The sequence below is a fragment of the Hypanus sabinus genome, chromosome 28, assembly GCF_030144855.1.
Source record: "Hypanus sabinus isolate sHypSab1 chromosome 28, sHypSab1.hap1, whole genome shotgun sequence".
Lineage (NCBI taxonomy): Eukaryota > Metazoa > Chordata > Chondrichthyes > Myliobatiformes > Dasyatidae > Hypanus > Hypanus sabinus.
In genome coordinates this window covers 10193418-10216362 of record NC_082733.1, presented here as the reverse complement: position 1 = coordinate 10216362, position 22945 = coordinate 10193418, and the positions used below count along the sequence as shown (strand labels likewise).

General features: G+C 44.8%; 1 protein-coding gene across 1 annotated transcript in view; it reads left to right on the top strand.

The window, feature by feature from the left end:
- Positions 1–2161: 2161 nt before the first annotated feature.
- Positions 2162–22945, top strand: part of fah (fumarylacetoacetate hydrolase (fumarylacetoacetase)) — a 117525-nt gene continuing 96741 nt past the window's right edge. Inside the window, exons 1-3 of the mRNA XM_059952595.1 lie at positions 2162–2396; positions 10564–10674; positions 14453–14574. Coding sequence (XP_059808578.1) covers positions 2316–2396; positions 10564–10674; positions 14453–14574 — 314 coding nt within the window. The 5' untranslated portion in view covers positions 2162–2315. The remainder of the gene's footprint in view (positions 2397–10563; positions 10675–14452; positions 14575–22945) is intronic.

Sequence of the window (22945 nt, the reverse complement as noted above, 5' to 3'; positions counted from 1 at the left end):
TAGAACTCTAGAAAATTATAAAAGTGCCAGGAAGGAACTCAAGAATGAAGTTAGGAGAGCAAAAAGGAGCCGTAAGAAGGCCTTAGTGAGCAGGATTAAAGAAAGCCCCAAGGTATTCTACAAGTATGTGAAGAGCAAGAGAATGAGCCGAGTGAGAATAGGACCAATCAGGTGCAATAGTGGAAACATGCATGGAGTCGGAGGAGGTAGCACAGGTACTTAATGAATACTTCGCTTTAGTATTCACCAGGGAAAAAAGACCTTGGCAATTGTGGGGATGACTTACAGTGGATTGAAAACACTTGAGCATATAGACATTAAGAAAGGAGATGTGCTAGGGCTTTTGTAAAGCATTAAGTAATATAAGTTGCTGGGTCCAGATGAGATATACCCCCAGCTACTGTGGGAAATGAGAGAGGAGCCTCTGGTGATGATCTTTGTGTCATCAATAGGAACAGGAGAAGTACCAGAGGTTTAAAGGGTTACAAATGTTGTTTCCTTGTTCAAGAAAGGGAGTACCTTGTAGAGATAACCCAGGAAATTATACACCAGTGAGTCTTACTTCAGTTGTGGGCAAGTTGTTGGAGAAGATCCTGAGAGGCAGGATTTATGAGCATTTGGAGAGACATGATCTGATTAGGAATAGTCAGCATGGCTTTGTCAAAAGCAGGTCATGCCTTAAGAGCCTGATTGACTTCTCTAAGGATGTAACAAAACACATTGATGAAGGTAGAGCAGTGGTTGCAGTGTATGTGGATTGCAGTAAGGCACTTGATAGGATTCCCCATGCAAGGCTCATTCAGAAAGTAAGGAAGCATGGGATCCAAGGAGACCTTGCTTTCTGGATCATAGAAGACAAAGAGTGGTTGTGGACGGTTTATATTCTGTATGGAGGATGGTGATCGATGGTGTTCCACAGGGATTTGTTTTGGGACCTGTCCTCTTTGTGATTGTTATAAATGACCTGGATGAGGAAGTAGAAGGGTAAGTTAGTAAGTTTGCTGATGACACAAAAGTTGCAGTGTTGTGATTAGTCTGGAGGGTTGTCAGAAGTTAACAGTGGGACATTGATAGGATGTAGAAGTGGCATATGGAGTTCAACCCAGATGAGTGTGAAGTACGTTTGTAGTTCATTTCCGTAGGTCAAGTTTGATGGTTAGACTCTTGGCAGTGTGGAAAATGAGTGAGATTGTGGGTTCTTTGTCCATAGGACACTCAAAGCCGCTTCATAGATTGACAGTGCTGTTAAGAAGGGGCATGGTCTGATGGTCTTCATCAACTATGGGGTTGTGTTGAAGAGTTCGAGGTAATGTTAAAACTATAAGGCTTAGTTAGACCCCACTTGGAGTACTGTGTTCATTTCTGGTCACCTCACTACAGGAAGGATGTAGATACTATAGAGAGAGTGCAGAGGAGATTTACAATGATGTTGCCTGGATTGGAGAACATGCCTTGTAAGAATATGTTGACTGAAAGTGGTTGTTTCTCCTCGGAGTGATAGAAGGTGAAAGATGACCTGATAGAGGTGTATAAGATGATGAGATACATTGTGTGGATATCCAGAGGTTTTTTCCCGGGGCTGAAATGGCTAACATGATGGGGCATAGTTTAAGGTACTTGGAGGTAGGTACAAGGGGGATGTCAGAGGTAAGTTTTTCACACAGAAAACTGTGGGTGTGTGGAATGCACTGCCAGCAACAGAGGTAGAAGCGGATAGAATAGGGTGTTTTAAGAGACTATTAGATAGGTAGGTTGAGCTTAGTAAAATAGAGGGCTATGTGGTAAGGTAATTCTAGGCTGACTCTAGAGGAGGTTACACGGTCGGCACAACGATATGGGCCGAAGGACCTATACTGTGCTGTAGATTTCTATGTTCTATATAGATCAAACGAGGGCAATGGAACTAGCGTGGGTGGGTACCTTGGTCAATTGTATCTATGACAAATACCGACCGTGGGTGAATGTAGAGTCCACAGCGCCCGCCTATCCTATCCTACGCCTATTGAATACGCGTTCAACTATAAAACGCAGCCGGTCGCGGCCTTAAAATTTCAAAATAACTTGGAAATGGAAACACTGCCAATGTGGAGCATGCGGCCAAAAGTCGACAGGGACTGACTGACGACTGAAAGTTTCCGAGACTGGCCGGTGTGGATTTTAGCTTCTCATTAACCCGGGCAGGGAGTGGCCGGAGGGCAGCGGCGGATCACCGGACTGGCTGAGGCCGGGAGCTGGGCAGTGCGGCTCACCGCGCCGCGATTAGTCCTTCCCGGTTCAGCGTCCACCAGCACCGCCGAGCTGTCACAAGTGCCACCATGTCCTTCCTGAAAGTAGCGGAGGACTCGGACTTCCCCATCCAGAACCTTCCGTACGGAATATTTTCCACGGCAGACAATGTAAGTGTCATTTCACGCGGGATCGAGGTAGTTGATCTCTTTGGGTCCACAAATGACGCAAGTTCTCGCCACAACTCGGTTTCAACTTGCAGCCGCCGCGAACATCTGGACGCGGGACACCAGATGAAAGAGCGTTTCCCAACCTTTTCTTTAACCCAACGCCCCCCTAAAGGATCTTCATATTTGCCAACACCCCCTTACTTTCCGGAGCCCCCATACTGTAAAAGCATGCTAACAAAAGAAAAATTATTCTGCTTTAAACTTTTATTTGTCTTTAAACCTCGCTTACGCAGTACTTGTGTGCTGTACAGCTGCTTCGATATCAATGCGATCCTTGAGCTTGATGGTTTGTAGCAAGAGTTGAAATATCTGGTTCAAGTTGAGACAGCAAAAGCCTTAAGTCCCCACCTGTAACAAAGTCCAAGCAGGTTCTGATTTTTGTGAGTATGTGGTTCACTGCTCTGAACCCTTTTTCAATAAGGTAGGAGGATGGAAATGCAATGAAGAGCAATTCCACTCTTCTCCAAAGACCAAGACAGCGTAACCACATTATCACAAAAGCGGACATTTTTGAAAAGCATTTTTGCTTCGTCATCATTCTGAATTTCGATCATTTCTTCTTGCAAGCCCTCTTCCTGTTCTTCCACCTTGCAAAGAAATGGGTTTATTACCCATTTTGGAATTTCCAGATTGCTCAAATCCTTGAATCATTTGAAAACCCTTCTTCAGTGACTGCAGGTGTAAACAGTACACTTGCAAATCACCGTCTTTGAAAGAGAATGCCATACTTTCCATGCAGGGAATCTGTGAGAACATTCTTCTCCCAATGATTTGCTTGTATATTTCCAGTGTTGCTATAAAAATGGACACTCCACTTTTTGCCTGGATTAAACTGAAATTCTCACCTTGCAGTGTAGAAGTTCAATATTGTTTCCCAAGCTGCTGTGGACTTCGAGCAAAAAAGCAACGACAGTGACAAAAAGATCAAAGAAACATTTTAAGCAGCAACCCTTTGATAGCCAATATGCTTCAGTGTGAGGAAGCAAACATTCAAACTCTTCGTCATTATCTTGGCATAACTGGGGAAATATTCTGTTCTTTAATGGACAAGCTTTAATTTTGTTGATAGCAGATATTACAAGATTGAGCAGATGCTTGAAAAAAGACACTGGCTGAGTTTTTTGGCAGCAAGATGTTGATGATGAATTATACAATGGATTGCAAACAGACTTGGAATTTCTTCTTTCATAAATGTCACTAAAGCAACGTAGTGTCATATATTGTGCAGAAATCATATTGCTAATCGGAATACTTTTTTATCCTCAATATACATCCTTTGCTCATCGTATATTGATTCTCCATTGATATTTGTTTTTAATTTTTTAAGAGAATCTCTTCATAAACTTTCCATTTTTGATAAAGTGTACATTTGCCATTAGCAATTCCTCATTGTCTCACACAGTTGAATAATTCAGTTGTATCCTAAATTCTGATTTTTGTAGCTCTGCGCATAGTTGATACTCAATGTCTTCACTCATTTCATCAATACAACAAGCTACAGTTGTTACTCAGAAGAACTGATTTTAAAATACTGGTAACACACACAAAATGTTGGTGGAATTGCAGCACACAATGCAGCAGGCCAGGCAGCACTTATAGGAAGAAGTGCAGTCGACGTTTCGGGCCGAGACCCTTCGTCAGGACCCGAAGTGTCGACTGTACTGCTCCCTATAGATGCTGCCTGGCCAGCTGCATTCCACCAGCATTTTGTGTGTGTTGCTTGAATTTGCAGTATCTGCAGATTTCCTCCTGTTTGCATTAAAATACTGGTGTCCATTATGAGAACAGTGGTGAGCACTTCTGACACCAATTATGAGATTTTCCACACTTTGCTATCATTTTGGAAATGTTATAAGAAGCAGTGAGACCCCTATCCAGGTCATTTTTAGCTTTCTTGGCAAATAACTCGAGTGTGCAACGCTTTTCCAATGCTTCTTTCATCTTCTGGACTTCAGTAACACCACAATTAGGCTTTTCAGGATGTATTTTATGGAAGTGTTCCTGCAATCTTGATGGTTTCGTTAGACAGTAGAGTATTACAAATAAGTCACTGATCTGATGGGACCAGAATAAAACCATTGTATTGACAAACTTTCTGTAGTTTCTGTTTCTTAGCAGGATTAGAATTCAAGGCTTCACTGCCTTCAGACTTGTAGAGATCGCACAGTTCATATTTATCCATCATTAATAAAAAATTAACACAAACTGACGAAGACAGCGAGTTGAGACTGATGGAATGATGGTAGCGGCACACAAAGGAATGGCGAGGTGAAAATGAAGATGATCTCAACAGCGAACATTACGGTAACAAGGGTTCAGATTGGAATCTGAGTGTTAGTCGAGATAGAGCTGGTGTTCGGCAAGTGACCTTTATACTGTTCCAGTTAGTGCAATTGACCACTCACATAAGGTCTCATAATCTCCAAAGATGTTTCTTGACCACCTCAAGAGGAATCCTGATGGTCAGCAGGTTCACTGATCGGCTGTATTTCACCTTTCGGTTTTGGCCAGTGCTGTATCGTTGCGCAGCCTGTTTTCTGTAGATCTGTTGAGAGGGTGTACTTGACCTACCAACTGTTAAATTGCATGAACTTGTTTTGTGCTGCGGGTCAAGGGGAACTGTTGGGCACCCTGGTTGCTAACTCATGCATCCCCAGTAAATTCTGGTTGGTAAGGTCGGATGAGATTGCCGAGTTTCAGGCATGTTGTGACGACGAGTGCTCACTGCCTGCAGAGCTTCGGTTCTTCCTGTGTTCCAGTGCCTGCTCCACTAACAGTTGGCCAGGTCTTGTGCCTCAAGTTAGGGTGCCACTTACTGCCCACTCCAAGAATCTTGAATGCTCCCTGATGACTTCTCTTTCCCCCAATGCCCCCTTAAGATATGTAACTGCCCCCTGTGTGTGGGGGGTGGTGAGTCTAACTGCCCCCCTTGGGAATCACTGAGTTAAAGTAAAGCCAGCAACCTCCAGAAACTCTCGGTGTGTCAGGCAGGATCTGTGGAGGGAGAATCGAGGGTAACATTTCTTCTGAATTCCTGCCTGGTGTTATCAACACTGTAACACTGCAGGATAGAAATTATTCAGTGTACAGGGTGATCTTTTAAAATGTTAACTTTTTAAATCTACAATATTAAAACCTTTACAACCAGTTTGTTTATTTTTGTTTCTAAAGTCAGAGTTTTAAAACGTGCCCTTGCTAGCGATGTAGGTCTGTGTACAAAGATGAAAGCGAAGGCTTGTAAGGAGGCAGAATTTTCATATCCTGACAAAGTACAATCTCTCGTCCTGTCTGGTTCCTGTAATGGAAACAGAAATTGCTGGAAAGTGTGGGGAGTCAGGCAGCATCTGTAGAGAGAGGAACATGCCACTTTCAGGCCTATAGGGGCAGGGCAATCAGATTCAAGTGGTGGGGAAGCAAATGATAATCTGCTTTCTTTCATGTGATGCTGTTTGAGTGGGAAATGTTGGGTCAGGCTGGGAAAGAGCTATCACCGACTTTCTCTGAAATAGTTTCCACTCCAGAAACGGCCCAGGTGCAAGGGAAGCAGTTTGGACTCTCCTAATACTGTAGGGGATGGCGGGCAGGATTGAAGTAGCTTTGCTTGGGCTGTCCATCCTCAGAATTTTTTCATTAATCCCAGAACTACTGTCAACTAGTTAGAATGGAGACAGGCTACATAATGTACAGTATGAACATTGTGGGGTAGGTGTGCACCCTTTACATACAAGAATATCTGCTATATATCAGTGCCTTTGATTAATTAAACCGCATTCAGTGATGAGGTATCCTGAGACAATTTTGGGAAATGGTGAAAGAAATTTGAAGTTGTTAGGCAGAGACTGCTGAAAATGTTCATCAGTTCTGCAGAGAGAGGTAGTTAATATTAGGTCAATGCCCTTTCACGAGAACAAGGAAAAGTAAGTTGTAAGTGACAGAAAAAGTGGGGGCAGCTGGAGACCAAAGGGAAAGGTCCGACAGAGTGGAAATGAATGGGATAGATGGTGAAGGAGGCTGCTGTGAGACAGCAGTGAAGGGCAGTGATTAAACCTGAGCTGTGTCTGATTAAATTACTGTAAGAAAGGCAGAAAAACAGTGACTGCTAGAGATGTGAGATTAAAGGATGGAATAGTTGAAGTTGCAGAATTGCAAGTTGTTACCAACAGGGTGTGTAATAGTGGACGTGAATGATCAATGTAACTCCAAAAAGTCAGACATCTTTAAGGATTGTGACTAACCACTTTATAGGTTCCAGCAATGTTCTTTTGTAAATTCTGAAGGCTGGCTTAAATAAATGAGCTCTCCCATAGTCAAACATCTGTAAATGTAAATGTTTGTACGTTTGTTGTACAGGTTAAAACCTCATTGTGGTGAGTCTTTGAGGCTGATGTTCAATCGAAGGTGTTCAGATTGGAGATGAAGAAGAAAGGGAGCATTTATAAAGATCTGAATTTTAAAACAAAAAGTATTTTCAGTCTTTATTTCAGAATTCCAGCATCTACTATTTTTTGATGTTCTCCTTCAAAGTATGGTATGAACATGGCAACTAAGGTCAAAGGAGAAGACAGACACAAATGTTGCCCTGGTCACACCTGAACCATGATGGGAATCTCAACAGTTGCAAGCAATGACAGAGTCTTTCCATTCCAACTGGCCAAGTAATGCCATTAAAGGAGAGACTAAAGGTGAATGTGTTGACCTTCAGGGTGAGAGAAAGGGAGAGAGATCTGAGCAGGACTGAAGCAAGCACCATTTCATGCATGCCATAGAAAGGTTCACATAACTGGGAGTGATGTGGGTTCCCTTTGCTACAACATTGATTTGGGAGCAAGTGTGAGGAATTAAAGGGAAGTTGTTCAATGTGAGAATAAGTTCAGCCTGGTGAAGGGGGATTGTGAGGCAGGAGGGTGCATGGTGAAGACAGTGGCTGCGTGAGGAAGACGGTGGATGATGAGGGTTTGGCTGAAGAGAGAAATGTTGGGTCAGGGGCCGCTGGGTGAGGAGGAGGGTGGGTCATGAGAGCGCTGGGTTGGGGGGACGATAGGAGGATGATGGAGGAACTGATTGGTTTCACTACTAGGGAGAAACAAAGGGCAGTCAGACCATCCGGTTGTGGGATGGAGGTGTAGAGGAGAAACAAGGCAAGCTTCAGGGTGTTGATTGCTCCAAGTGCAATCCAACTAGGAGTACATCAGGTCCAGCAATGTGTAGTCAGAGTTTGCAGTAAAGTAATACTGAAGTGGTTAAATTGGAAAGTTTATGAGCGATCCCACTGTAGTAATCAGTGTCCGCATTTTCAGTGAGTGCAAAGGTTTACTGTACTTTGCCAAAGAGCATTCTATAGCTTGCAGTGTAAGTTTTATCTGCTGGCCCATTTGGGACCTTGATCAATGTTGATCTGTTGGCCTTGGATTGATCATCAAGGGTACATGTCCTCATCAATCATTGTCAGATCAGTCAACAAAAACTGCTTGAAATAAGGGAAACTGCAGGCAATATGTAACTGATTTATACCCCTGATGGACCTAACAGGCAGAGAACATAACTGCTAACCTATTCAGTCTATGAGACAAAAGTTTCCTACGTCTAAACCTAGAAAATAGTAACTCTTGAATGCAAGGGATTCTCCAGATTCTGGAAATCTTGAGCAACACACACAAATTGCTGGAGGACCTTAGTAAGTCAGGCAGCATCCATGAAACAGTCGACGTCTTGGGCTGAGACCCTTCTACAGGACTTAGTACTTACGCTTGTTCAGTGTACTCATGTAATGATTGAATGAGTATTCTGTCTAACATGAGTGAGATTGTGATGTTTTGCATCATCTGAAATCACTGAAGCTGGTGTCGGGAGAGGAATCTCTCTGTGGTGGTGCTGCTGTTGCTTTTCACGCCTTCTGGCGCATCAGGTGGCCTTCTTGCCGTTCCTGTGGTATTTGACCCTCAACTCAGCGCAGACAGAATGTGTGCAGGGAGCTGGCCGGATTCGAACTCAGGACCATTCACCTCGAGGTCTGGTGCTGATGCCACTACACCATCGACCGGCTTTGCAGTGCTGTTGAAGAGAAGGAAAACATCGGGTACGTTGGACAAGGGGGAGAGTGCTGAAGGCCCTCCCACAACACCCAGTCACCAGTAGTATCACAAGCTGTTGTATTATCCAAAGCATAGGCAGGTGGGCTAGGGGAGTCGAGGGAAAAGATGACAGCAGAGCAGCAAATGGCAGGATTGATTAGATGATGGATGGCGTCCAGCTGACTGCCATAATAAAGACACTCACTCTGATCAACACCACAGGTTAGTTCCTATTTATAAAGATATGCTGCATAATTCTTTAGGTTTCTTCTTCATGCAACAGATAGTGAGGTAATTTAACTCCCAGAAAGAACAACACTAGGTTTTTATTTATTTAAACTTCATCGGGCGATTAGAAAAAGAAGTTTTCGTTCACGTCACTTTTTTCTGAAAAGCCCAGTCAGAATATTTTGCAATATTGGGCAGATTGGGAGAGGCAGGTTCGCTGGTCACACAGTTCTGAAACAGCCCCCTCAGTTAACTGAGCCCATGCTGACCCTGAAGGACTAGTCCCGTTTTCAGTCCCAAAAACTACCCCTGGCACCTTCCACTCCCACACAAGTGGAACAATTTGCGACAGTCGGTTGAAGTAGTAACCGGCATGTCTTTGGGATGTGGGAGAAAGCTAGAGCAGTCACACAAAACCCACATGGTCACTGGAGGAACCTGCACACAGTTTGGAGATCGAGATTGAACCTGGATCACTGGAGCTGTTGGCTCCACCTTCTCCTGCTGCAGCCACTGCATACAAATAACTCCAGCGTTTTATCCCCATTACAACAGCAACTTCTTTAAAACATTTAGAAGATACTTTGCACGTTAATCTCTTTTTCACTGCTGCAGTTAAAGCCTACCCAGTTTAACTGGTAACCAGTGAAAGGGCAGTGTTTATTGCACATTTATTAGTTATCTACTTCCAAGTGGACTACAAACCTGTCACAGGGTTTGGAGGCTTGCATGCCTCAATGACCCGGAGAGCTCTGTTGGCTGGAGTCAGGGCCTTGTGCTTCGGCTCTTGGTAGGGTCACCCATGCCAAACAGGTCAAAGGGTAATGGCCAGACTAAGAATGGTGCACTGCTCCTCCAGGTTCCAGGGTTCAGCACAGGGCTAACAACCCTGACTGGTCAAAAATATTGTTGTGGAACCAGCTAAGAAAAATCCTTCTATATCTACGTGCAACTAAGGATACTGAGCCATCCCAGGGGATGACCAAAGACAAGCAGAGGTACAGGACCGTCATTGCAGTGCAGCGGGCAGTAAGTATTAGCTATCTTGAGGATACTCCACATTGTCCACACAACAGTGTTGTCCACATCGCCCAGAGTTTGTGTCCACCAACACATCTCCACTGAGCATCCCTTCCAGTGCGACATTTTGGAACTGCTGATGCAGATGATGGATTCCACACTTAAAGTTTTCTACAGGCTTTTTCTCCGGGAGGATGGGATAATTGGAGCAGGAAAGTCTACGTTAAACTTTCTAAGTGTTGCAATGATAGTGGAGTTGGAGTCACCTTCATTAATTTGTCTCAAAGGATACCCGGGTCCCTCTGAATAGCCGCACCTGTCAGTCTCAGTGGATTGCGATGGCAACTTCAGCTTTTCCACGTGCTACACTGAGATGTGGTCACGGTGTTTGTTACCGCCCGCTGTGCCGGGCTGTGCTGTCTGGAAAGGCAGTGAAATGATCAGTAATGGAAGGGTGCATGTGCAGTGATGTGAGCTGCACATACTTTTTAGAGCAGGGCTGGTCTCCATGTGGAGAGAGGCCTTGACCACTTTGAACATTCTGAATGTTGGTGGCTTTAATCCCGTAAGATATCGGAGCAGAATTAGACCATTTGGCCCATCAAGTCTGCTCCAGCATTTCATCACCGCTGATCCAATTTTCCTCTTAGCTCCAATCTCCTGCCTTTTCTCCATAACCTTTCATGCCCTGATCAATCAGGAATCTAGAATCAAGAATCCTGCCATTCTTCTATTGTAGATTTATTAATGTCCGTCTTTTATAATCTCTACATTTTTATCTTGTCTAGCCTATCCATAGAATTGGTGTTGCCATTGGAGACCAGATATTGGACCTTAGCACCATAAAGCATCTCTTCACTGGCCCTGTTCTGTCCTCAAGCCAACATGTATTCACTCAGGTAACAAATGCATGAGGCACGGGTCTTGGTGCAAAATAATTGCTGGTTCTTTGGATCTCATTGAAAGTGTGGTTTTACTTTTGATGCAGAAGTCTTATGGGGTTGTGCAGCAGTGTAGCTGGTGGAGTTTGGAGAGCAGGATTTCCCTTGGTCCACTTTCCTATCCACTCCCTCCCCCACGGGAGCTTCTCCATGGGAGTGTGGCAGAGGGTCATGGGTCAGGGTTTGACTGGAGACAAGGGCAGTGTCAATGGACAGGCAGAAATTACTGCTCTCTCAAGGTATGTTGGAGGACAAAGGTGACCTGGGTCAGATGTCAAGGAATTCCAGGATGGGAGCATCCGTCCTTCATTGGGGATTGGAAGCTTTGTCCTTTCGGGGGTCGGGTGGCTGGAATCTAGGGACAATGCCTACGGTTTGGGAACCGGGCTGGTGAGCTGGGTGTGACTGGCTGAATGGTTGTTGGGGAGAGAAGCTGGTTAATTATATTCCGAGCAGGTTTAAAAGTCAAACAGGTTTGAAGTTGCAGTGAGGGAGGAAAGGTGGAAAGAACAAAAGTGATCTGCCTTGTTCTGATCTGTTGTGTAACCACTTCTTCAAATATTATATAATTCAAGCAGCACTCTTGGATGATTTATTTGTGACTCGGACATTTGCAAAGACATTCTGATGTTCCCAGCAGAGGGCAGCCCAACCTCATATGACAGCGTATAACCTCCTGTAATACTGACGATGGGCCGAGCACCGGGAACAGACTGTGTTTTACGGTACATCACATGCAAGTCCGGCATTTATTACCCGTCATTAATTACCCTTCTGAGGGCGGTGGTGGGCTTCCTGCAGTCCTTTGGGTGAATTGTTTCAGGACTTAAACCCGGTGGTGGTGAACTCGAGTGCTCGTGTTGGAACCAGCAGGTGGTGGTTCTCCAATGCACCTGCTGCCCTCGTCCTTCCTGATATACTGAGCTCCTGGGTTGGGAGGTGCTGTCAGGGTAGCCTGGGTGGGTAAGTACAGTGAGTTTTGTAGCCCACTCCGCCAGTAGTGCAGGGCGGGAGTGCTTAGGGTTGTTGATGGAGGGTCAATCAAATGTCCTGGATGGGGTTGAGCTTCGAGAGTTATTGGTGCCACACTTGTCCAGGTGAGTGGAGGGAATTCCACCAGGAGGCACAGGTCAGGAAGGTGAACGACGGTAAGTCTTCACGCCAGAGGTGCATCACGCCAGAGAATACCTGGTCTTTAACCTTCCCTAGTACTCTGTGGAACTTAGGTGCCCTCTTCAGGTCAGGGAAATGGTGACATCAAGAGTGGCTGGTCAAAGATGCTCCTCATTTGGCATTTTTGTAGAATAAATATTACTCTTCACTTATCAGCCATGGCTGAGTGTTGTCCACCTCATTGTGTGTGTGTGTGTAGGGTGTTTACATACGTGTGTGTGTGTGTGTGTGTGTGTGTGTGTGTACATATGTGTGTGTGTGTGTGTGTGTGTGTAGGGTGTGTACATATGTGTGTGTGTGTGTGTATACATATGTGTGTGTGTAGGGTGTGTACATATGTGTGTGTGTGTGTAGGGTGTGTACATATGTGTGTGTGTACATATGTGTGTGTGTGTGTGTAGTGTGTGTACATATGTGTGTGTGTGTACATATGTGTGTGTGTGTGGGGTGTGTGTGTGTGTACATGTGTGTGTGTGGGGTGTGTGTGTGTACATGTGTGTGTGTGGGGTGTGTGTGTGTGTATACATGTGTGTGTGTGGGGTGTGTGTATGTGTGTGTGTACATGTGTGTGTGTGTAGGGTGTGTACATATGTGTGTGTGTGTGTGTGTGTGTGTGTGTGTGTGTGTGTGTGTGTGTGTGTGTGGGGTGTGTACATATGTGTGCGTGTGTGCAGAAGTATTGGTGAGGAGTTGCAAACGGAGTTGAGTGCGGTGCATTTTGGACCTCAGAAGGAGGTTTGTGATGATGCTGGTTTAGTCCAGGATGCTGCTCTGAGGAGCCGCTTGGGGAATGAAGCTGTTCAAGTGGATGGAGTGGCAGTGGGAGAGCATTTGGAGAAAGTGATCATAACTCAATGCATTTTAAAGTGGTCAAGGGTAAGGTTTGGATGGACCAGTAATAAAGGTTGGGATGGACAATTTTACTAACACAAAGGAGTACTTGCCAAAGGTAGACCGGGAGCATCTATGTGCAGTAAGTCTACATCTACACAATTAAAATTATAACAGAGCTGATGAGTGGATCTGCTGGTTGAAGTTTGCTGCAAGTAAGCACCCTCCAGGGCTGTCTTGCCACAGGATGGGAGGATTCCAAAGGAGAACTAACAAGAATTCAAGGCCCAAAATGCCCCTTTAAGGGTAAAGGCTCAAGATAGGGAATATGCACAAGGTATGCAGAAACCTGGATATTGAGGATCGAATAGGAGAGAGGAGGGACATCAGACAGGTTTGGGCACCTAATTGCAGAGGAGGCCTGTCAAGAGAATAAGCAAATGGAGGCGCTCAAATAGAAAATTTAGAAGGCACAAAGGGGTCATGAAAGCTCAGTGAGAGACAGAGTGTGTTCAGAGCAAAAGGGTAACTGAGGAAAGAGTACGGCCCATCGGGGCAACTTGAGTAATCTATGCATGGACCCAGAGACACAAGTGAGGTCCTAAATTAATAATTTGTTCAGTGGATTCCAGTTATTTGAGAAACAATGGGACCAGAACATTTTGGCCCGATTAAGTGGCTGCCCTAATTAGTTGAAGTTCCATGGAAATTGTTAAAAAGGTATATAAAACTACTGAGTAACCAACTAACAAATTATGTATTTAAATGAAATGCAGAACAAATTAGCACACCACCAATGCCATTACAGTACTTTAAAACTGATAGATATCGATGGAGGAATTCATAATGTGTACGCTGCAGTGTTCTTTTGACTGAGTGTAAATGAACGAAATCAGCACAGCCATCTCATGCAGGTAGTGGACTGCTTTCACACCATTGCATCCTCCAAATTTTGATTTTAATCGTAATATTCAAGATGAATATTGTTACCTTCAATATATTTGTAGTTCCTTACTTGTGGAAGTTGTTTCATTTTCACTCCTGGCCATTTCTGGCATCCACAAGCCTCAAAGCTTGAACGAGCAAAGCTGTTTTGAATTGTTTTTGTGCTTATTTCTCATCAACTATCGGTGACAAAACTCACTGCTTTTTTGAACAGAATCACACACGACAGACGCCATTTAAAAACTGTTCGCTCTAAGCACAGTGTAATGATTAATGGCCACACAAGTGCGTGTGAGTGACACTAGTTAGAAATTGTTCAGTACCAGTCTTCTGTCCCAGTTAAGCAACATGTGTCCCAAATAAATGAAAGGAACCCCGGCTATTTTCCCAAGTTTTGTTCTTTAAGAATTGTCCCAAATAAACAGCAGAGCTGATTAAACAATGGCCCAATTAACTGGAATCTCGTGTATTTGGAGAATTCAGAAAAGGACAAAGTGAAAATCTAGTGCAGGTTTCCATAAATAAGGAGGAGGTACTCAACACCTTGAATTGAAGGTGGATAAATCCCCAGGACCAGATGGCGTTGATCCCAAGTTATACGTGAGTGAGCGGAAGAGGGTGCTGGGATTCCTGCTCGGTTCTTTAAATTCCTGCAGCCTTGTTCTGTAGCAGCTCAGCCAATTAAGATGTTTCATCTATACACACTGGAGGGTTGTACTTGCACAGACTTAGATCCGCAGTAGGCAGGAGGTTACTTGACTCATTGTTCCCTGGATTTATTTTCCAGCCGACTCTGAACTCCTTCATGTCTCTGGGACGGGGTGCCTGGAGGGAAGCTCGATCCTTTCTCCAGAAACTCCTGTCAGCCAATGAACCAGCTCTGCGGGATAACAAGGAGCTGAGGAAGAAGTAAGTTATGGCCCTGGTCAGAAGATGATTTTGATGCTGGTTTGAATCTGATGTAGCCTGTTATGGTAACATGAAGTTAGGAACTGCAGTGTAAACACACACAACTTGTTACACCTTTCATTAATGGTGCAAAAAGAACCAAAATTTACTATTTTGTATTTAGTATTAACAAACTAAATTTAGTGCTGGACTATGCCAGGGGAAATTAGATACCATGAACAGATGGTGTCTGAGAATCATAGAATTACACAGAGATACAGCAGAGACAAAGGCCCTTCACCGCTGAGTCCACATCTATCTTCAACCACTCACTTTTGCACTAATTCCAAAATAATTTACCTTATTTTTCCCACATTCCCATTAACTCTTCTAGATTCCACCTCACATCCACACTCTAGGGCAATTGACACCAGACAATGAATTTACCAGCCCGCACAGATGAGGGAGGAGACCAGGACACATGGAGGACACACACAGTGACAGGGAGAATGTGCAGACTCCACACAGACATTGACCCTGAGACCCTGGCACCATGAAGCAGCAACTCCACCAGCCGCAAATGTGGGCTGTCTTGACAGTGCAGCCACTAATGATGATGGTCTCATAGTCCAAGGTAAGGACTGAGACACATCGACATTGTGAAATTCTGCAGGTCAGTGGGAGATGATGGAAGGGTACTGACGAGTTTGAAATGTCGAGCTAGCACTGAACCAGAAGGCAATACTGGTGGTAGTAAGATTTGGTGCATTTTGAGAATGATCTTATTGGGTGCATTAAAACACAAACATGACCTTGTATTCAGTCTATCTGTTGAGTTCATCCAAAGATAAGATTGCTCCTCTCCATTGCTCTCAAAGCAAGGCCATCAACCACTTTGCCTCAGTTACTTCCCGCCAATCTATTGTCTCAGACTTGTCCCTGAACGCGCCCCGCCCCCTCCGCTCCTCCTTACTGTCAAGGGTAACCTTAAAACCAGCCAACCTGTGCATCTTTGAGATGTGGGAGGGGTTCGGAGGAAATCCACACGGTCAGAGGGAGAATATAAAAGGCCCACAAAGACTAGACCGGAGGATGGAATTTAATCCAGGTCACCACGGTTGTGAGGCATCAATGTTTGGGATTTTCCTCAACACAGGCGGACAGCTATAGCTGAGTGGCCCTCCTGTAGTCCTGATCTCAGTGGAATAAAAGCTGGGAGAGGAAAAGGAAGAGGGGAACAACAGGATTGACTTTGAGTTTGAGAGGAGGAGGAGTTGGTGATGGATGGATGTTGGAGAAGTTGGAATTGGAAAGGGAAACGACAGGTCTCTAATGTGTGAGAATGTTGGAGAGAAGTTTCCTGCGGCTTTGTGAATGTGGGATCTGTTCGTGGGGAGAACCAAGATGTTCAAAATATGTCCCTCTCATTGCGGTCTGCACTCCAGCCACACATGTGGGGTTAGATCTAAGATACTGCTCACGTTTTCTGTTGAGTGACAGGGGTCGGTCCAGCAAAGGATCTGAACAGTGTCTGGCAATATCTTTTCTGATGGGGGACAGTTCAAAAATCCGCTGTCTCAGAGTGGTGAATGCTGGATCATTAGAATTAGTTAAGTTGGAGATAAGATAAATATTTTTTAGATCAAGGGACTGAGGGTTTTGGGGAATTGGTAGAGAGGGCATTTGACAGCAATATGGATTAACCGTCATCATGTCGACTGGGGGGCAGGTGTGAGGAGACTGGGGAGCACTGTTCCATTAAACTGCGTGGCTGTGCAGTTGTGTACTGGCTGAAATGTTCTTGCGCACGTAGCTCTTGCTGCAGCACAGCTGACATTTTCGTAGCATTTAAACTTTTAAAGTGCTACGCAGTTTTCAGGACATGTAAAAATCTCCTGCCCAGAGCAATGCTTGCTTAATGCAGGGGCGGAAAAAACATTGGAGAGTATGTTACTGGTGACCCACCCCTGTCCCTCTTTCCTTGCGTTCTTGTGTCCCATGAGTGCTGACAGCACCCACTCAGAACATTCAAATTCCACAGGAACACAGACATTTACAGCACGTAAGGCCATTCAGCCCGCAGTACTCAGTCTAGCCAAGCACAGGTGAGGTTAATTACTATCGCAGCTCTCTGGCCATTACCCTGCGGATTATCAATCTTCAAGGACACTGTCAATCCGGGCACTTGAGAACAAAGCGAATTAGAAGGAAGGCAGTCTTTCCCGTTCACTGCGTGGAAGGATAGTTGAAATTCTGGAGCCACCAAGATCCACCATTTGATCCAAAGGTACAAGGTCCACCATTTGATCCAAGGGTTAAAGGTCCATCATTTGATCCAAAGGTACAAGGTCCATCATTTGATTTAGGGGTACAAGGTCCATTATTTGATCCAGGGGTTCAAGATCCACCATATGATCCAGGGGTACAAGGTCCATTATTTGATCCAGGGGTTCAAGATCCACCATTTGATCCAGGGGTACAAGATCCATCATTTGATCCAGGGGTAAAAGGTCCATTATTTGATCCAGGGGTACAAGATCCACCATTTGATCCAGGGGTACAAGATCCACCGTTTGATCCAGGGGTACAAGGTCCATCATTTGATCCAGGGGTACAAGGTCCATTATTTGATGCAGGGGTACAAGGTCCATTATTTGATCCAGGGGTGCAAGGTCCATCATTTGATTTAGGGGTACAAGGTCCATTATTTGATCCAGGGGTTCAAGATCCACCATATGATCCAGGGGTACAAGGTCCATTATTTGATCCAGGGGTTCAAGATCCACCATTTGATCCAGGGGTACAAGATCCATCATTTGATCCAGGGGTAAAAGGTCCATTATTTGATCCAGGGGTACAAGATCCACCATTTGATCCAGGGGTACAAGATCCACCGTTTGATCCAGGGGTACAAGGTCCATCATTTGATCCAGGGGTACAAGGTCCATTATTTGATGCAGGGGTACAAGGTCCATTATTTGATCCAGGGGTGCAAGGTCCATCATTTGATCCAGGGGTACAGTGTTCATTATTTTATCCAGGGGTACAAGGTCCACCATTTGATCCAGGGGTACAATGTCCACCATTTGATCCAGGGGTACAAGATCCATTATTAGATTCAGGGGTATAAGGTCCATCATTTGATCCAGGGGTACAATGTCCACCATTTGATCCAGTGTTTCAAGGTCCACCATTTCATCCAGGGGTACAAGGTCCATTATTTGATCCAGGGGTACAAGATCCATCATTTGATCCAGGGGTACAAGATACATCATTTGATCCAGGGGTAAAAGATCCACCATTTGATTCCGGGATACAAGGTCCATTATTTGATCCAGGGGTACAAGATCCATTATTTGATCCAGGGGTACAAGATCCATCATTTGATCCAGAGGTACAAGATCCACCATTTGATCCAGGGGTACAAGATCCATCATTTGATCCAGGGGTACAAGATCCACCATTTGATCCAGGGGTACAAGGTCCATTATTTGATCCAGGGGTACAAGATCCACCATTTGATCCAGTGTTACAAGGTCCATTATTTGATCCAGGGGTACAAGGTCCATTATTTTATCCAGGGGTACAAGATCCATTATTTGATCCAGGGGTACAAGATCCACCATTTGATCCAGGGGTACAAGATCCATCGTTTGATCCAGGGGTACAAGATCCACCGTTTGATCCAGGGGTACAAGGTCCATTATTTGATCCAGGGGTACAAGGTCCATTATTTGATCCAGGGGTGCAAGGTCCATTATTTGATCCAGGGGTACAAGGTCCATTATTTTATCCAGGGGTACAAGATCCATTATTTGATCCAGGGGTACAAGATCCACCATTTGATCCAGGGGTACAAGATCCATCGTTTGATCCAGGGGTACAAGGTCCACCATTTGATCCAGGGGTACAAGGTACATTATTTGATCCAGGGGTACAAGATCCACCATTTGATCCAGGGGTACAATGTCCACCATTTGATCCAGGGGTACAAGGTCCATTATTTGATCCAGGGGTACAAGATCCATTATTTGATCCAGGGGTACAAGGTCCATTATTAGATTCAGGGGTATAAGGTCCATCATTTGATCCAGGGGTACAATGTCCACCATTTGATCCAGGGGTTCAAGGTCCACCATTTCATCCAGGGGTACAAGGTCCATTATTTGATCCAGGGGTACAAGATCCATCATTTGATCCAGGGGTACAAGATACATCATTTGATCCAGGGGTACAAGATCCACCATTTGATTCCGGGATACAAGGTCCATCATTTGATCCAGGGGTACAAGGTCCATTATTTGATCCAGGGGTACAAGATCCATTATTTGATCCAGGGGTACAAGATCCACCATTTGATCCAGAGGTACAAGATCCACCATTTGATCCAGGGGTACAAGATCCATCATTTGATCCAGGGGTACAAGATCCACCATTTGATCCAGGGGTACAAGGTCCATTATTTGATCCAGGGGTACAAGGTACATTATTTGATCCAGGGGTGCAAGGTGCATTATTTGATCCAGGGGTACAAGGTCCACCGTTTGATTCAGGGGTACAGTGTTCATTATTTGATCCAGGGGTATAAGGTCCACCATTTGATCCAGGGTTACAAGGTCCATTATTTGATCCAGGGGTACAAGATCCATCATTTGATCCAGGGGTACAAGATCCATCATTTGATCCAGGGGTACAAGATACATCATTTGATCCAGGGGTAAAAGATCCACCATTTGATTCCGGGATACAAGGTCCATCATTTGATCCAGGGGTACAAGGTCCATTATTTGATCCAGGGGTACAAGATCCATTATTTGATCCAGGGGTACAAGATCCATCATTTGATCCAGAGGTACAAGATCCACCATTTGATCCAGGGGAACAAGATCCATCATTTGATCCAGGGGTACAAGATCCACCATTTGATCCAGGGGTACAAGGTCCATTATTTGATCCAGGGGTACAAGGTCCACCATTTGATCCAGGGGTACAATGTCCATTATTTGATCCAGGGCTACAAGATCCATTATTTGATCCAGGGGTACAAGGTCGATTATTTGATCCGGGGTACAAGGTTCATTATTTGATCCAGGGGTACAAGATCCATTATTAGATTCAGGGGTATAAGGTCCATCATTTGATCCAGGGGTACAATGTCCACCATTTGATCCAGGGGTTCAAGGTCCAGCATTTCATCCAGGGGTACAAGGTCCATTATTTGATCCAGGGGTACAAGATCCATCATTTGATCCAGGGGTACAAGATACATCATTTGATCCAGGGGTACAAGATCCACCATTTGATTCCGGGATACAAGGTCCATCATTTGATCCAGGGGTACAAGGTCCATTATTTGATCCAGGTGTACAAGATCCATTATTTGATCCAGGGGTACAAGATCCATCATTTGATCCAGAGGTACAAGATCCACCATTTGATCCAGGGGTACAAGATCCATCATTTGATCCAGGGGTACAAGATCCACCATTTGATCCAGGGGTACAAGATCCATTATTAGATTCAGGGGTATAAGGTCCATCATTTGATCCAGGGGTACAATGTCCACCATTTCATCCAGGGGTACAAGGTCCATTATTTGATCCAGGGGTACAAGATACATCATTTGATCCAGGGGTACAAGATCCACCATTTGATTCCGGGATACAAGGTCCATCATTTGATCCAGGGGTACAAGGTCCATTATTTGATCCAGGGGTACAAGATCCACCATTTGATCCAGGGGTACAAGATCCACCATTTGATCCAGGGGTACAAGATCCATCATTTGATCCAGGGGTACAAGATCCACCATTTGATCCAGGGGTACAAGGTCCATTATTTGATCCAGGGGTACAAGGTACATTATTTGATCCAGGGGTGCAAGGTGCATTATTTGATCCAGGGGTACAAGGTCCACCGTTTGATTCAGGGGTACAGTTTTCATTATTTGATCCAGGGGTATAAGGTCCACCATTTGATCCAGGGTTACAAGGTCCATTATTTGATCGAGTGGTACAATATCCACCATTTGATCCAGGGGTACAAGTTCCACCATTTGATCCAGGGGTACAAGTTCCACCATTTGATCCAAGGGTACAAGATCCACCATTTGATCCAGGGGTAAAAGGTCCACCATTTGATCCAGGGGTACAATGTTCATTATTTGATCCAGGGGTACAAGGTCCATCATTTGATCCAGGGGTAGAAGGTCCAATATTTGATCCAGGGGTAGAAGGTCCACCATTTGATCCAGTGGTACAATGTTCATTATTTGATCCAGGGGTACAAGGTCCACCATTTGATCCAGGGGTACAAGGTCCATCATTTGATCCAGGGGTAGAAGGTCCAATATTTGATCCAGGGGTACAATGTTCATTATTTGATCCAGGGGTACAATGTTCATTATTTGATCCAGGGGTACAAGATCCACCATTTGATCCAGGGGTAGAAGGTCCATTATTTGATCCAGGGGTACAAGGACCATTATTTGATCCAGGGGTACAAGGTCCATCATTTGATCCAGGGGTACAAGGTCCATCATTTGATCCAGGGGTACAAGATCCACCATTTGATCCAGGGGTACAAGGTCCACCATATGATCCAGGGGTACAAGATCCATTATTTGATCCAGGGGTACAAGGTCCACCATTTGATCCAGGGGTACAAGGACCATTATTTGATCCAGGGGTACAATGTTCATTATTTTATCCAGGGGTACAAGATCCACCATTTGATCCAGGGGACAAGGACCATTATTTGATCCAGTGGTACAAGATCCATTATTTGATCCAGGGTTACAAGTTCCATTATTTGATCCAGGGGTACAAGGTCCACCATTTGATCCAGGGGTATAAGATCCATTATTTGATCCAGGGGTACAAGATCCACCATTTGATCCAGGGGTACAATGACCATCATTTGATCCAGGGGTACAAGATCCAGCATTTGATCCAGGGGTACAATGTTCATTATTTGATCCAGGGGTACAAGATCCACCATATGATCCAGGGGTACAAGATCCATTATTTGATCCAGGGGTACAAGGTCCATCATTTGATCCAGGGGTACAAGGTCCATTATTTGATCCAGGGGTACAAGATCCACCATTTGATCCAGTGGTACAATATCCACCATTTGATCCAGGGGTACAAGATCCACCGTTTGATCCAGGGGTATAAGGTCCATCATTTGATCCAGGGGTACAAGGTCCACGATTTGATCCAGGGGTATAAGATCCACCATTTGATCCAGGTGTACAAGGTCCATTATTTGATCCAGGGGTACAGTGTTCATTATTTGATCCAGGTGTACAAGATCCACCTTTTGATCCAGGGGTACAGTGTTCATTATTTGATCCAGGTGTAGAAGACCCACCATTTGATCCAGGGGTACAAGGTCCAGCATTTGATCCAGGTGTACAAGGTCCATTATTTGATCCAGGAGTACAAGATCCACCATTTGATCCAGGGTTAGAATGTCCACCTTTGATCCAGGTGTACAAGGTCCATCATTTGATCCAGGGGTACAAGATCCACCATTTGATCCAGGGGTACAAGGTCCATTATTTGATCCAGGTGTACAAGGTCCGTCATTTGATCCAGGGGTACAATGTCCACCATTTGATCCAGGTGTACAAGGTCCATCATTTGATCCAGGGGTACAAGGTCCATTATTTGATCCAGGGGTACAAGATCCATTATCTGATCCAGGGGTACAAGATCCACCATTTAATCCAGGGGTACAAGATCCATTATCTGATCCAGGGGTACAAGATCCATTATCTGATCCAGGGGTACAAGATCCACCATTTAATCCAGGGGTACAAGATCCATCATTTGATCCAGGGGTACAAGGTCCAGCGTTTGATCCAAGGGTACAGTGTTCATTATTTGATCCAGGGGTACAAGATCCACCATTTAATCCAGGTGTACAATGTCCACCATTTGATCCAGCGGTACAAGGTCCACCATTTGATCCAGGGGTTCAAGATCCACCATTTGATCCAGGGGTACAATGTCCATTATTTGATCCAGGGGTACAAGGTCCACTATTTGATCCAGGGGTACAAGATCCATTATTTGATCCAGGGGTACAAGATCCACCATTTCATCCAGGGGTACAAGATCCACCATTTGATCCAGGGGTACAAGGTCCATTATTTGATCCAGGGGTACAAGGGCCACCGTTTAATCCAGGGGTACAATGTCCACAATTTCATCCAGGGGTACAAGATCCACCATTTGATCCAGGGGTACAAGGTCCATTATTTGATCCAGGGGTACAAGGTCCATTATTTGATCCAGGGGTTCAATGTCCACCATTTGATCCAGGGGTATAAGATCCATTATTTGATCCAGGGGTACAAGGTCCATTATTTGACCCAGGGGTACAA